The 13,670-nt window shown below is 35.9% G+C and overlaps 2 protein-coding genes across 3 annotated transcripts; one reads left to right on the forward strand and one right to left on the reverse strand.

Annotated features, from left to right (window-relative positions):
- Positions 1-284: 284 nt before the first annotated feature.
- On the forward strand, positions 285-7,386 carry cct5 (chaperonin containing TCP1, subunit 5 (epsilon)). The gene is made up of 11 exons (XM_082183540.1): positions 285-514; positions 1,007-1,067; positions 1,151-1,315; positions 2,558-2,756; positions 2,853-3,045; positions 3,129-3,278; positions 4,831-4,950; positions 5,870-6,055; positions 6,169-6,306; positions 6,386-6,566; positions 7,147-7,386. Exons 1-11 carry the CDS (start codon positions 410-412, stop codon positions 7,272-7,274), a joined length of 1,626 nt encoding a protein of 541 aa, XP_082039666.1. The 5' UTR covers positions 285-409; the 3' UTR covers positions 7,275-7,386.
- A 94-nt stretch (positions 7,387-7,480) lies between these two features.
- Positions 7,481-10,164, reverse strand: cmbl (carboxymethylenebutenolidase homolog (Pseudomonas)). 2 transcript variants are annotated; one of them, XM_082183549.1, is made up of 6 exons: positions 10,012-10,164; positions 8,760-8,971; positions 8,575-8,682; positions 8,344-8,486; positions 8,148-8,239; positions 7,481-7,724 (listed from the first exon to the last, which is right to left on the reverse strand). In XM_082183549.1, exons 2-6 carry the CDS (start codon positions 8,969-8,971, stop codon positions 7,545-7,547), a joined length of 735 nt encoding a protein of 244 aa, XP_082039675.1. In that variant the 5' UTR covers positions 10,012-10,164; the 3' UTR covers positions 7,481-7,544. The 2 variants fall into 2 exon arrangements, with proteins under 2 accessions (XP_082039675.1, XP_082039676.1); XM_082183550.1 differs by having other exon boundaries at positions 10,008-10,163.
- Between the last annotated feature and the right edge of the window lie 3,506 nt (positions 10,165-13,670).

The following is a 13,670-nucleotide window of genomic DNA, read 5'->3' on the forward strand; positions in this document are numbered from 1 at the left end:
ATAAAAGATATACTAGTCAATAATAAACCTCAATATGTCTAGTCAATCTGTATGGAATATAAATCTGTGGCTGAGCTCGCGTTATTTGTTGGGGTTATCGCGATAGTAGGATGAACCATTATTAAAATGCTTAAATTTGGCAGATATGTTTCTTTCTTTTTCTTTCATAAATTATTTTCTGAAGTGATTTAAATTTTATATAATTACTGACTCGATGACGCTTACATAATTTACCCAAAAATGCCGTTGATGATATGACACCCTCCACTTGGTTTGGTCCGTCCCGCCCCAAGATTCTTCCAGAACTAGCCGGCAGATCCACGCGTCGAGGTGCACGGCTAGAGGATCAAACTTCCTTACATAAAATCATTTAAAAAAGCTGTGCATTCCTCTAGGGTGGAGATTAAACATGTCCGCCATGGGGACCCTTGCGTTCGATGAATATGGAAGGCCTTTCCTCATCATAAAGGACCAGGAAAAGAAATCTCGCTTGACTGGCCTGGAAGCCCTGAAGGTATAAAAGCTAACGGGCTAGCGGGCTCTCTAAGCTTTTTTGACGGTTCATTTAATCATATCTATAATCCAGAAAACTACAAACCGTTTCATGTTTTAAACTTATTGGTTGCACTGTGCTTTTGTAACGTTAGTCTGACATGGAGAGAATGAATTCCTTTATTGCGTATTCTATTGTCTTATGCGATCATAATGTGCCTCATGTCTAGCAGCGGATGGTCCATGTGCTTCCTCTTAACTGCGTCGAGTCATGATGCGCAATCAGGGAGACCTTAAGAAATATTGTTTTTATCAACGAGAAAGCTGTAAATGCACCCTGACTTTACTTTTATGCAAACTGCTTATTGTGCTTATTACTTTAAAAGAATCCTATCAAGATTATTGTTGTTTGTGACGCACCTTACTGTCTGTCAGAACAATATGAGATCATGCAGTATCAGATTGAATCTGTAATGTGCATATATTTTATTCTATTATTATTCGTCCATTTCAGTCTCACATCATGGCAGCAAAAGCAGTTGCAGGCACCCTGAAAACATCACTGGGGCCAAATGGTAAGTCCTTGGTTCTGCATGCAAGTTAGTCTTTATGGTCCGTTCCTTGCTGTTTTCTTAATGCGGATTAATACTGTTTACAGGGCTTGACAAGATGATGGTGGATAGGGATGGTGAGGTGACCGTGACCAATGATGGTGCAACGATTCTCAGCATGATGGATGTCGAACATCAGATTGCCAAGCTCATGGTTGAACTCTCCAAGTCTCAAGATGATGAAATTGGAGATGGAACCACTGGTGTTGTTGGTGAGTTTGCGTTTTTTTTTTTTTCCTCCCCTGACTAAACAAAATAACCAGCTGAGCTATCTGCACATGGGTTGCAGAATTTGGCTTTTTAATGCTTGTCACCATTGATCAATCTTCACATATTTCCCACTGCATGTTTGTTTATTACATATTTTGGTTTATTTAATAATGCATTGACGTACCAGTAAATTGTATCTGGTCAGAAATTACATGGGGCTCATCTAAAATGTCAAAAAAATTATTTGAATAAAATATACAATAAATAAGTTTGACATTGTAACAGATACAGATATCAGCTCTGCTGCACACCCCTAGTCTTTTCTTCCCTATTTGTGACGTATATCCGAGTGAAACGGCTTCTCGAACAAATAAAAGATGTTGGGTGGGATTTTGTCCATCAGGAATTAATTGGATGGTTGTGGTTTGCTATTGCTGTGATGTCATGTGAGTGACAGGTTGCCCCATGCCAGTAAACGCATCAATAAAGAGAAGAGAAGAGATGTCACTGCAAGAGGGAGGGCAAGTTATTTTGATAAAAGATAATCAGGGCCATTCATAAAATTAAAATAAAAACAGATAAATGTTCACAGATAAATATACTGCAATCTTTCATAAAATAAGGATGGTCAATTTTGATTTCATTGTGATTTTAATACTTTTATTCTGCAAGGATGCATTAAATTGATCAGAAGTGACGAAGACATTTATACAATTTATATACAAGACATTGACAAAAGATTTCCATTTCAAATAAATGCTGTTCTTTAAAACTTTATATTCATCAAAGAAAAGAAAAAAAGAAGAAAAATTCAGTTCCCACAAAAATATTGATCGGCACAACTGTTTTCAGTTGATAAGAAATGTTTCTTCTGCAGCAAATCAGCATATTAGAATAATCATGTGACACTGGAGCAATGGCTTCTGACAATCCAGCTTTGCCATCACAGAAATAAATTGCATCTTAAAAGATATGAAAATAGTATTGTTACAATTGTAATGTATACTGCACTTATCAAATAAATGCAGCCTTGGTGAGAATAAGAGACTTTTGAATGATGTTTATTTTTTAGATAATATAAAATTTTATATGTAGCTTATGTAGCTAGACATGCATGAAATCTATAGTAGTAGACATCTTTAAATGTAATATGTTGAAGTTTATCTCAAGAGTGCTATATTGTATTATGTTTCTTGTTTCATCAGTGTAGCTTTATAGTCTAATGTGTGTGTTTGCCCCTGTAGTCTTGGCAGGAGCTCTTCTGGAACAGGCTGAGCAGCTGTTAGACAAAGGTATTCACCCCATCAGGATCGCAGATGGTTATGACCAGGCCGCAAAGATTGCCATCCAGGAGCTTGACAAAATCGGGGATAGTTTCCCAGTGGATCCCAACAACACAGAGCCTCTTATTCAGACAGCAATGACCACGCTAGGGTCCAAAGTGTGAGTGTGTCTGTTACTAGTTTTTTTTAATTAACAGTTTATTACTGAGAATATTGTAAGGGGTTATCAATGTATTCACTTTTTTTTGGTTCGTAGGATCAACCGGTGCCACAGACAGATGGCAGAGATTGCTGTCAATGCCATCCTGACAGTTGCAGACATGGAGAGGAAGGATGTCGACTTTGAGCTCATCAAAGTGGAAGGGAAGGTCGGTGGTAAACTAGAGGATACTCAGCTCATCAAAGGTGTCGTTGTGGACAAAGAGTTCAGTCACCCTCAGATGCCCAAGGTTTGTGTTCACTGTTAATAATCATTCCTGCTTGCATATGCATATGGTCTTCATTAATAAGTATGTTTTATATATTCCTCCAGGTACTGAAAGACACAAAAATCGCCATCCTCACCTGCCCGTTTGAGCCGCCCAAGCCCAAAACCAAGCATAAGCTTGACGTGACCTCAGTGGAGGACTATAAAGCTCTGCAGAATTATGAGAAGGAAAAGTTTGCAGAAATGATTCGACAGGTCTGTATATTGCTTGTTCTGTTTGCGTACTTGCTTAAGAAAAAGTAAAGATATTTTTTTAATTCAATATATTTGTATTTAATATTGTATATTATTTAATGTATTTATTTGTATTTCAGTGTATTTTTCTAAAGCTATAAAATAAAATGTAATGGCAGTTTTATTTTACATTGACAGATTGAAGTGCCTTGAAGACATTTTATCAGTTTCTTTGTTTTTAAGGTTTTTTTTATTTCTTTTTAACATAATTGTAAAACAAATGCAAAAAATAGAAATAATGATGTTTTCTCAATCTGCATGACCACCCTCTTCAGTATAGAGTTATTTAGAGCTACAAATTGAATATTCCGGATGTATTGCATCTAGGGATGGGGGCCGATCCAGTATCGGTATCGGGACCGATACCAGCGTAATTCACGTATCGGATTTTCCCGATCCAACCTGCGGAGATATCCGATATCCATGAGTCATGTCTGCGCTTTAACGTTGTCTGCTGAAATGACTCCAAAAGTGATTCCCGGCGGCTAGTCTGCTAGCTGGCTGCAAACTGCGGAATGGATTTCCTGAATGGAGGCGCGGCTCAATGAGACACACTGTTATGAGACTCGCCCCCGCTCAGGAAATCCATTCCGCAGTTTGCGGCTAGCCAACAACATCCGCTGTGTGGAAATACTTCACACTGAAAAACACCGCAGACGCAGAGCAAGACAGCAAAATGCAATGTTTGCAAAGCCGTAATTCAGAGCTCTTTGAAGCTCCCTCGTGTCGTTCAACACAACGAACGCAATCAAACATTTAAAAAAGCACCACGTTACTGTGCGTTCACATCAAACGCGAATAGCGCGTCAAATTCTCGTCTACCGCGTCTAGTTGGACGCTTGAATATTTTGAATCCATTCACGCGTCCAGAGAAAAATGTACGTGCGTAAGATTAGGCAAAATCCGCTTGTCTGTTTGCATGATGTTGATCGAGCATTCATCGAGTTACCGCATCGGAGCGAGGATCACCCTTCAGATAGTGTGTGTGTGTAAGATGTTTACACTTGCACTTTTCTTAAATTTCAAGACTCAAGAATTTGACATTTTGGGAATGAAATAAATATTGACATGACAATCAATTTGAAACCCTTACAGTTGCATAACGTTATTTGTTTTCAGAATGGGATTTTTCCTGTTAACAGGATTTCCTGTTTTTCTGACTTCCTTTTCTGAACTTATACTTACCTCAAGTTGCTTTTTGGGACATACATGCATGCATACGTACATATCATACTTGCCTGTTTATTTCAAAGTTTATTTCAGCATCATATAAAATAAACAATAATGATAATAATAATATTAAAGCAAACACAGCTCTGGTATCGGAATAGTATCGGTATCGGCCGATATCCAAATTCAGGTATCGGGATCGGATCGGAAGTGAAAAATGTGGATCGGTGCATCCCTAATTGCATCCTCAGTTTGATTTGAATGATAAATGTATCATTAATCATACAATTTCATTCGGTTTTTTTTTCTTCTTTCTCTCCCTCTTCCAATACGTCTTCTAAAGGTCAAGGAAACTGGGGCTAATCTTGCCATTTGCCAGTGGGGATTTGATGACGAGGCCAATCACTTGCTCCTGCAGAATGAGCTTCCTGCCGTCCGCTGGGTCGGTGGACCTGAGATTGAGGTTTGTAAAAACTACACTGCAATACACTACTGTTTAAAAGTTTGGGGTCAGTATGTTTGAACATTAAAATGCATTAAACAGTAACAGTAATATTGTGAAATATAACAATGCAAAATAACTTAACACATTTTAAAATGTCATTTATTCCTGTGATGCAAAGCTGAATTTTCAGCATCATTACCAAGTCTTCAGTGTCACATGATCCTTCAGAAATCATTCTTATATTCTGATTTGGTTCTCCAGTAACATTTCATATCAATGGTAAAACAATTGTGCTACTTAAAGTCAGCACGAAATCAAAATTGACCCTATTTACTTTGTAGGCACGCATTACTATTCTTGTGGTAAACAATTAATCTGTGCAAGTTAGTCCAAAAAAAAACTATTTCTCGTCTTTAATAAAAATCTGAAATTGTACTTCCCCTCTGGAATGGCTTTCCTTCTCTGATGAACCAGATCCAATGATTGCAAGATGAATGGAACGCATACTATTTTAGATTCAATCAATTCCCAGCCGAAAAAGAGCCATGCCCTCTTTTCTCATTCAATATTCCATTTCACTCTGAAAATGTCAGATTACTGAAGTAAAGTCGATCACAACTTCCAGTTCGCAGTAACTTTAATATTTTTGTTGACATTGATTTTTTTTTCTAAATTATTTTTCATTAAGTATAAAGTTCAAGACAGCAGCATTTCTTTAAAACAAATCTTTTGTAACATTATAAATGTCTTAGTCACTTTTGCTTAATAAAAGTACAGTATTAGGTATTAAAAGTATACCTTTCAAAGAAAAACTTCCTGACCCCAGATTTTGAACGCTCGGATATCTCACTACATGGTTTCAGCTTTATCACTGATGGGTTACTAATGTCTGTTGAGAGTATGAACAAACTATGAGACTTTATACAAACATTTCCAGCTCATCGCCATTGCTACTGGAGGACGTATCGTACCCCGATTCAGCGAGCTGACCCCAGAGAAGTTGGGCGCTGCTGGGTTGGTGAAGGAAATATGCTTTGGGACCACTAAAGACAAAATGCTGGTTATTGAGGAGTGCAAGAACTCCAGAGCCGTGACGATCTTCATCCGTGGAGGGAACAAAATGGTAAAGAGTTTTAAGTGCTAAATTGGGCTTTTGCCTCCTCAAGATATTAAATTAGTTTCGTATCCTGGTTACAAATTTGCAATCTCCCTCGCCTATTCATCTGAATCATTTAGATTATCGAAGAGGCCAAGAGAGCTCTTCATGATGCTCTGTGCGTCATCCGTAACCTTGTGAAGGATAACCGCATCGTGTACGGTGGAGGTGCCTCAGAGATCGCCTGCGCTCTTGCGGTCAACCTGGCAGCTGATAAGGTATTTTTGCCGTTATCTGTACTCTACATTCTGAGGTTTTCTGAGAGCATATTTCTAAAATGCTCTGCTTGGATTCCAGTGCCCCTCTCTGGAACAGTACGCTATGAGAGCGTTCGCTGACGCTCTTGAGGTCATCCCTATGGCACTCGCCGAGAACAGTGGTTTGAACCCTATTCAGACGATGACAGAGGTCAGAGCTCGACAAGTCAAGGAAATCAACTCTGCACTTGGAATTGACTGCCTACATTTATCAACAAATGGTATGAACTTCTTTAATATACTTCTTAAAATATAATTCTTTACAATACTCATCAACAGAATAGGCAAATGTTAGAAAAACTAAGTAAATAATTATATTATTAGTAGTGCTTGTGTAAAAGTAAAAAAAGAAAGCCATTTAGAAATGATTAATGTAATGTTTTTGATTAAAGAATACAATAGAAATGGTAATATTGTAAAATAATACAATTTAAAACAAGTTTTCTATCCAGTTTTCAGTGTCACATGATCCTTCAGAATAATTCTAATATGCTGATTTGATGATCAAGAAACATTTCTTATCAATATTGAAAACAGTTGTGCCTCTTATTTTTGTGGAAATACATGATGCAAAATGTGATACATTTTTCCCAGGATTTATTGATTAGAAAGTTTAAAAGAGCATTAAGAATTTACTCAAAAAATCTTTGCTGTCACTTTTGATCAATTTAATGCATCTTTGCTGAATTAAAGTATTCATTTCATTTAAAAAAATCTTACTGACCCCATTATGTAATTGGTTCAGTCTTAATCTGATACATAAAATATATTCGGCCTTAAATTTGACTTAAATCTTTACAGACATGAAGAAACAGCATGTGATCGAGACCCTCATTGGAAAGAAACAACAGATTTCTCTGGCCACTCAAGTAGTCAAGATGATTCTGAAGATTGATGATGTCAGGGGCCCCGGCGAGCCTGAAGACTGAGCGACGCGCTACGGTCCCAAGCACTTCTAAAGGAATGTCGAACCTGTACTGTTATTTATCATTTAATGCAGTTCAATGTAGTACCGAAGTGATCATTAAACTTTTGTTTTCAGATTTGTTTCTTGGTTGTCATTGACATTAGATTTTTGAATCTTGGTAGAAAAAAAAGTGCCATATTAAAAATATACATGCAGAACTGCAAAAGCTTTCAAATTAATGTCATCAGATTTATTGCTTTTTATCATTAGAAAATGTTTAACCTGTTGCAGTTTACATGTACTTCTTCAACCAGTTGATCATATCTTTCCTGGCTTCCTCGATGTAGGGTTTATCATCTGGGTTAATGTCTTCTCTCTTGCGATGGACAAACCCATGTGTCTGATTAGGGAAGATTTTCACTTGGAAGTCAGCAGTGCACTTTTCCTTCAGTCTTGTCTCTAGTGTGGTCACCTTGGTTAAAAGTTAGAGAACAATAAACATCATTAAATTATTGTTTGGCCAAAGTTTATGGCCCTGAAATAGGTTCATTTATTAATCCAGTGACTTCATAATACATTTATCCCCATTTATTGTTTCTCATTCTTAAGAGATAAAATGCAAATAAATCTGTATTAGACTGAATACTCAAAGAGAATTTTAAAGAGAATTGTAATCTGATTATACTTAAATTGAGCTGTTTGGCCTGAAATGTGTTTGGTGCAAATCTAATAAAGCTCATTTTCCATCTCACATCCTTATTGAGGCAGCAATAAATCAGAACTATGATGTAACAGATTTCTTATTATTGTCAATGTTGAAAACATTTTTTTATAGTCTTAAAAGAAATGTGTCCCATATATATATTTATATATAATTAAAATGTCCTCAGCTCACCTGATCAAGAGGTATGACTGCATCATTTTCTGCAAATATGAAGAGGGTCGGACTCTTGAGGTCAAACCTGTCTTCCCGCTCTCTAACGATACCTGGGTTAAATGAATGTATATTCAGTTGCTAGTATTGCAGACAGCATATTGACATACTTTTTCTGTATCCTTGACTGTTCATATAGATGCAACAAATACATTACCATAGACTGAGACGCCAGCTTTAATTTCTTGGTACTGAAGAGCAATGTAGTGTGTCGCAACACCACCCCAACAGAAACCCACAACACCGATATGCTTTGCACCACACTGCTCCTTCAGGTACCTCAATACAACATCCACTTCCCTGGGAAAACAACAAGATTGTTTAGTCTTTCCTTTGAAGGCATGGTCAAGTGCATCAGATAAGAGCATTTCGATAATTGAACTTGTACTTTTTGATGTCTGTAGGTTTTTTGTCTTCGAGCCACTGCTGAAAAGTTGACCAGTCGTGAGATGGGCTCCACGCCTCTTTTCCAACAAATAAATCTGGACATATAGCACTGCAAATGCAAAATAATCAAGTAAGAACAGGGATATCTGAGCAATTTTAATTTTTATAACATTAGAAAACATTTACGTGTATCCATTGGCTGAGAGCATGTCAGCCATGTATCTGGTGTTTGGAAGCTGCCATCCATAAATATCTTGAATTACAATAATGGCCTTTTCTGATGCTTGAGGCTTCACCACATAAGCTTTAATGTGCTCGATTTGAACTTCCTCTCCAAGACCTCCATATTCAATCGTATCCCCGATATCACATGGACAGGGCTTTGCTTCATTTGCCATCTGTTCATAAAAGAAAAACAGGGTATGAACCTCTTAAATCCCACATTTCCCAGCAATGCATTTCCTTCCTCGAAACAAACTGTTTGTGACAGTGTGTGGGTTATTCTGTTTCAAACAATACAGTAATATTTTAAATCTAAAAGGCAATTGTGAGGAAAAAAGAAATGATAAACACAGAATATCTTCACATTTACTTGATTTAACTTAATGTAACTTTTTTTTTTCTTTATACTGTGATCCATTAAGTGATAAACAATTGTGCATTATGTTTACTTTCCTGTGATCGTGATTTATATGAGATGGAGCAATCTACAGGCTAGGCTACATTAATAATATACCCTTTAGATATTATATCTCAAATATGGTCTGTATTGTATTATTTCATGTTTATTTGCTTCCTTTTGTGGAACTGTGACAAAGATAGATTCCTACAGATGAGCAAACTGTAATTACCCAGCTAACCACCATGTTTGGTTCCCAGAACCTTTAGTGTTTGGTTATAAAATATATCCTAAAAAAAATAACCACTACAGAACGTTCTGTTCAGGTTCTCTTTAGGTTGTCGCAAAAAAACTGCATCGTTCTGGCTAGTTTAGTTTTTGGTTCCAAACCCCAGGCCAGAGAACATTTCTAGAGCGTTATTATTTGGTTCCCAAAAAAAGGCCCAACGGGAAATATGCTCAGCGTTTGCTGTGTAAACAACACGAAATCAAAACAGTTTGCACTTCATTTTTAAGTCGACAACTCCGTGCAAAATAAATCAACACATCTTTCTAGACTCTTCAAAACAATTTGGCCACAAATGTTACGTTATAAAAAGGTACAAATAGTTTTGGAACAACTGAAATCCGCCGCAAAAGAACGACGTGAATGAATCACGTGATTAAACTTTGTGACTCCTTTCAAAGTTTTCAAAGCATGTACACTGTACATATGACTTACAACAAACATTCGGTAAAGTTGCACTTAATGCAGATATAGACAACACCACAGGCCGCATTCAACATTGGTTTTTGCTTTACATTTTGAAATGCACTTACCGCACCGCTGAACCGAGAAACCTCGAATTTATTTGAAAGGTTCAAATCTGATTCTTATATCGATGAACACAAGACTGCAGTGTTTGTCCCTTTAAGCAACGCCCACTATTTCATATAAGGCGCTCGCGTCTTACTATGTTCATCATGAGTTAGCAAAATTATGTCAGTTGAAAGTAAATGGATGGGTATGTTTTAAAGTGTTATATATGCCTATTTGTTGCGTATCGATTCGTGCACTGAGGACATATAGCCCTATATTTAGAGCCTCCCTATTCCACCTTCTGTGTATCGTAATCCTGAACATGCCTGGATATTGACATGATAGTCAAATTAAAGATTTTTTTTTATCACATTTCCAGCATGTTATATTATAAACATGCAAAATAATAAAACATAAAGCAAGGCTGATACATACATCTGAACTGGGTTTTCGCAAAAGTAGGATCCTCTAAAAAAAAAAAGCTTAAGCTATTTTTGAAACAATTGTTGTTTTTGTTTGTTGGTTTTTGATAGAGGTTCCTATAAAAGGTATTAATCGTTTTGTTCCAAATCAATCCATGTATAATCTGAGTTAGAATGAAATTGTAACTGATTTGCCATGTAATAAATCAGAACATTTGGAGCATCTAGGTCCACATGTAACCTATTTTTGCAAAGTGGACAGAGTGATTCTAGCTTTTGTATTTTTCCAATAAAAATCACATTTTAATGATTAAAACCACTTAGACGTAGGTTTAAATGGGATCATTGAAAATAAAGAATTAATTTGAGGCAGGATTTTAATTTTGACAGTTGCTATCCACCCTAGAGAGAGAGCAAGGTTTACAGCTTTTTAAATCATTCCTCATTTTATGTAATATTGGGGTAAAACTTAACTGAACCATTTCTGAAAGTTGTGGAGAAATTAATACACTCAGGTTTTTAATGTCCCCCCTAGAAATTAATAAGTATGGGACCTGGGCTACTGCCGAAAGTATTGTTGATTTTGCCCAATTTACAGTATAATCAGAAATCTGAGGAAACTATCATTGCCTGTATTTGATTGCGTTGTGATATATTGATAAGGTTGAAAAGCCTTCTTAAATTACTTGAGGAGTGGCGGACTTTGATGAATCCAGATTGATCATTATGGATAATTATGGAAATGATTGTATCCAACTGGGATGCAACAGCTTTAGAGATCATTTTAATGTCTGTGTTTATTAAATATAGTAGCCGATTGCTGGCAAACTTGGATCTTTATCCGGTACAGTCTTATTAAAGCAGTATTCAAGTGAGGCAAGATCTTACCTTTGGCTTTTATTTCTGTAACCATTCTAAAAATAAAAAAACATGATATTCTAAAAAAAAAAATAGGAAACCCATGTGGCCCTGCTGTTTTATAATTTGGTATTTTTATTAATGCATTGCGTAGTTCCGATAAAGTTAAAGGTGACTCTAAATTGTTGGCTTGTTCTTTTGTTAAGTTTGGAAGATTTCTTTTATCTAAAAATAACTGGATATCTGTTAAATCTGGGTTATTTTTGAAGAATATAAATTACAATAAAGTGATTGAAAATTTATTTTAAGTTTTATTTCCTCTGATGACTGTGCATTCTTCCCAGTGGAATCAATCATAGCAATTATAATTGATTTTTCTCTTTTGTGTTGAAGTTGATTTGTTATTATATTCATAATATCTAAGCCTTTGCATCATAAGCATGTAGAGCATGTGTTTAGATGCTGTCTGCTTTTCTTTATTTATTTAGAAATAAATAAGAAATAAGACTATTTATCTCACTTCAATTGCCCTGTGGTATAACAAATTAATTTCTAAAGTTCAAATATTTGGTGTATTATCTCAGTTGCATTCATAACTATAAATGAAACAACGTCTCTATTGTTAGTGTGCCACCAGAGGGCGTACTGTAACCGTTTTTTGTGAAGTTTACCATACATTCAGATTCATTTGGTAAGGGTAAACGACACGTTAAAGGTAGATAACTTTATAATAATTATATTATAATATTATATTTAATATAATACAGTGATTTAATAATACCGTATTGAAGCTATGAATTGACTGATTAAATTGTATTTAAAACAGTGGTATAATATTTTTTATGTTACCATTATTGCTTATTTATGAATTGGTTTGTGTTTAATAATTGTTTGACCCTTTGAATTTTGCACACAAGTCAATAAAAGGCCTGTGATGAATACAGGTATGTTATGGAAGCAAGTGCCTAAATAGAAGTTACAATATCCTGAGAAATATTGAATAGAGTACTAATAAATAATAAATAATATTAGTGCAGTGTAATAGTAAAGGCTTTAGGCTATATCCCTTACGTGTGAAAGAAGTGCACTCAAAAGGCACCGCTGGGATTCGAACCCAGGATCTCCTGTTTACTAGACAGGCGCTTTAACCAACTAAGCCACGGCGCCACGAGCGCGATTGGCACAACCCAGGCTTTTTTTCCTAAACTGAAACCGATCGCTATTTTGCTTTCGGGATCTATTCTAAATTCGGCGACCTTTTTTTTGTGTAACATAGTTAATCACCAAATAAATCATATTTATCGTGTCTGTAATAGCCAAAAGAGACGACACATAACTTGTATCTCATTGATGTGTAATATCCTGACACAACCAACGCAAATTGTCAAATTAATTTAGAAACATGAGTTAAAAAGCTTACGGCTTTTACATTTCGGTTATCCTTTAGGACTGCCATTGTATTGAGTAAAAGTGTAGTACACTTATGAATGCATCATAGTAAAAATAAAATTGCAATGTTTCAGATCAATTCACCATCGAATATATGATCAGTGAAAAAACGATAGGTCTCAAACCAGAACATTAACATTCTGGAAAAATCCAACAAGATCCCAGAATTCAGTTCAGTTGAGCTGACTTTGTATGACTTTTATGGACCGTTTCCACCAACAACAAAAAAACGAAATAGTAAAATGGCAAGTCACAATTACAAGACATTACGCTGCAATTGTGAGATATGAAATTACAATGTTAGATATATAGTCACAATTGTGAGCTTAAGTTGCAATTATGAGAAGTAATGTTGCAAGTACCTTTTTTTACTCTGAGGCGAAACGTATTGCAATGAAAAATAGGCCAAAAAAAACAAACTCTTGAGGACAAAACACTATTATTTATTTTAAAAATTTCTTTAATTCTGGCTAAATTAATATTCTGGATTAAAATTATTCTAAGTGTGGAGAATTGTTGTTTATTGTTGGAAAGAAGAATATTTAACATGCGTCTTTATTCTACAAACCAAAAAAGCTTCAATATTAATCCAATCGCTGCAAAGCACTATGGTCCTAATTTATCTTTAAAGAGTAGGCCTACTTAAAAAGTACCAACAGACATCTGGCCACATGATCAAAAATACCCCTGTCTGCCAAATGCATAAAGTTTCTTTTAACTATCCAAAGCGACTTACATTGAATTGAGGGTATACATTTTTATCAGTTCATGTATTCCATGGGAATCGAACCCATGACCATGGCATTGCTAGCACCATGCTTTTTGAGCTGTGGGGATGCATTTTTCTCAATATAGCGCACAGTTCTGTTAGACATGGCGACACACGAGCTGAAGAACCGGCTTAGGATTGCAGCACACACCCTGCTGATGGATCCTCTTACAGTGATAAA

This window comes from Leuciscus leuciscus (assembly GCF_965113295.1).
Source record: "Leuciscus leuciscus genome assembly, chromosome: 11".
Taxonomy (NCBI): Eukaryota; Metazoa; Chordata; class Actinopteri; order Cypriniformes; family Leuciscidae; genus Leuciscus; species Leuciscus leuciscus.

What these genes read in the sequence shown, in the direction of transcription:
- cct5 (XM_082183540.1), top strand. Translation starts at nt 410, where the DNA reads ATGTCCGCCATGGGGACCCTTGCGTTCGATGAATATGGAAGGCCTTTC. An exon ending in AACATCACTGGGGCCAAATG is followed by an intron (nt 1,068 to 1,150) that starts GTAAGTCCTTGG and finishes TACTGTTTACAG; the next exon opens with GGCTTGACAAGATGATGGTG. An exon ending in TCGGTGGACCTGAGATTGAG is followed by an intron (nt 4,951 to 5,869) that starts GTTTGTAAAAAC and finishes AAACATTTCCAG; the next exon opens with CTCATCGCCATTGCTACTGG.
- cmbl (XM_082183549.1), bottom strand. Translation starts at nt 8,971, where the DNA reads ATGGCAAATGAAGCAAAGCCCTGTCCATGTGATATCGGGGATACGATT. An exon ending in CTCTCAGCCAATGGATACAC is followed by an intron (nt 8,683 to 8,759) that starts GTAAATGTTTTC and finishes TTGCATTTGCAG; the next exon opens with TGCTATATGTCCAGATTTAT. An exon ending in AAACCTACAGACATCAAAAA is followed by an intron (nt 8,487 to 8,574) that starts GTACAAGTTCAA and finishes TTGTTTTCCCAG; the next exon opens with GGAAGTGGATGTTGTATTGA.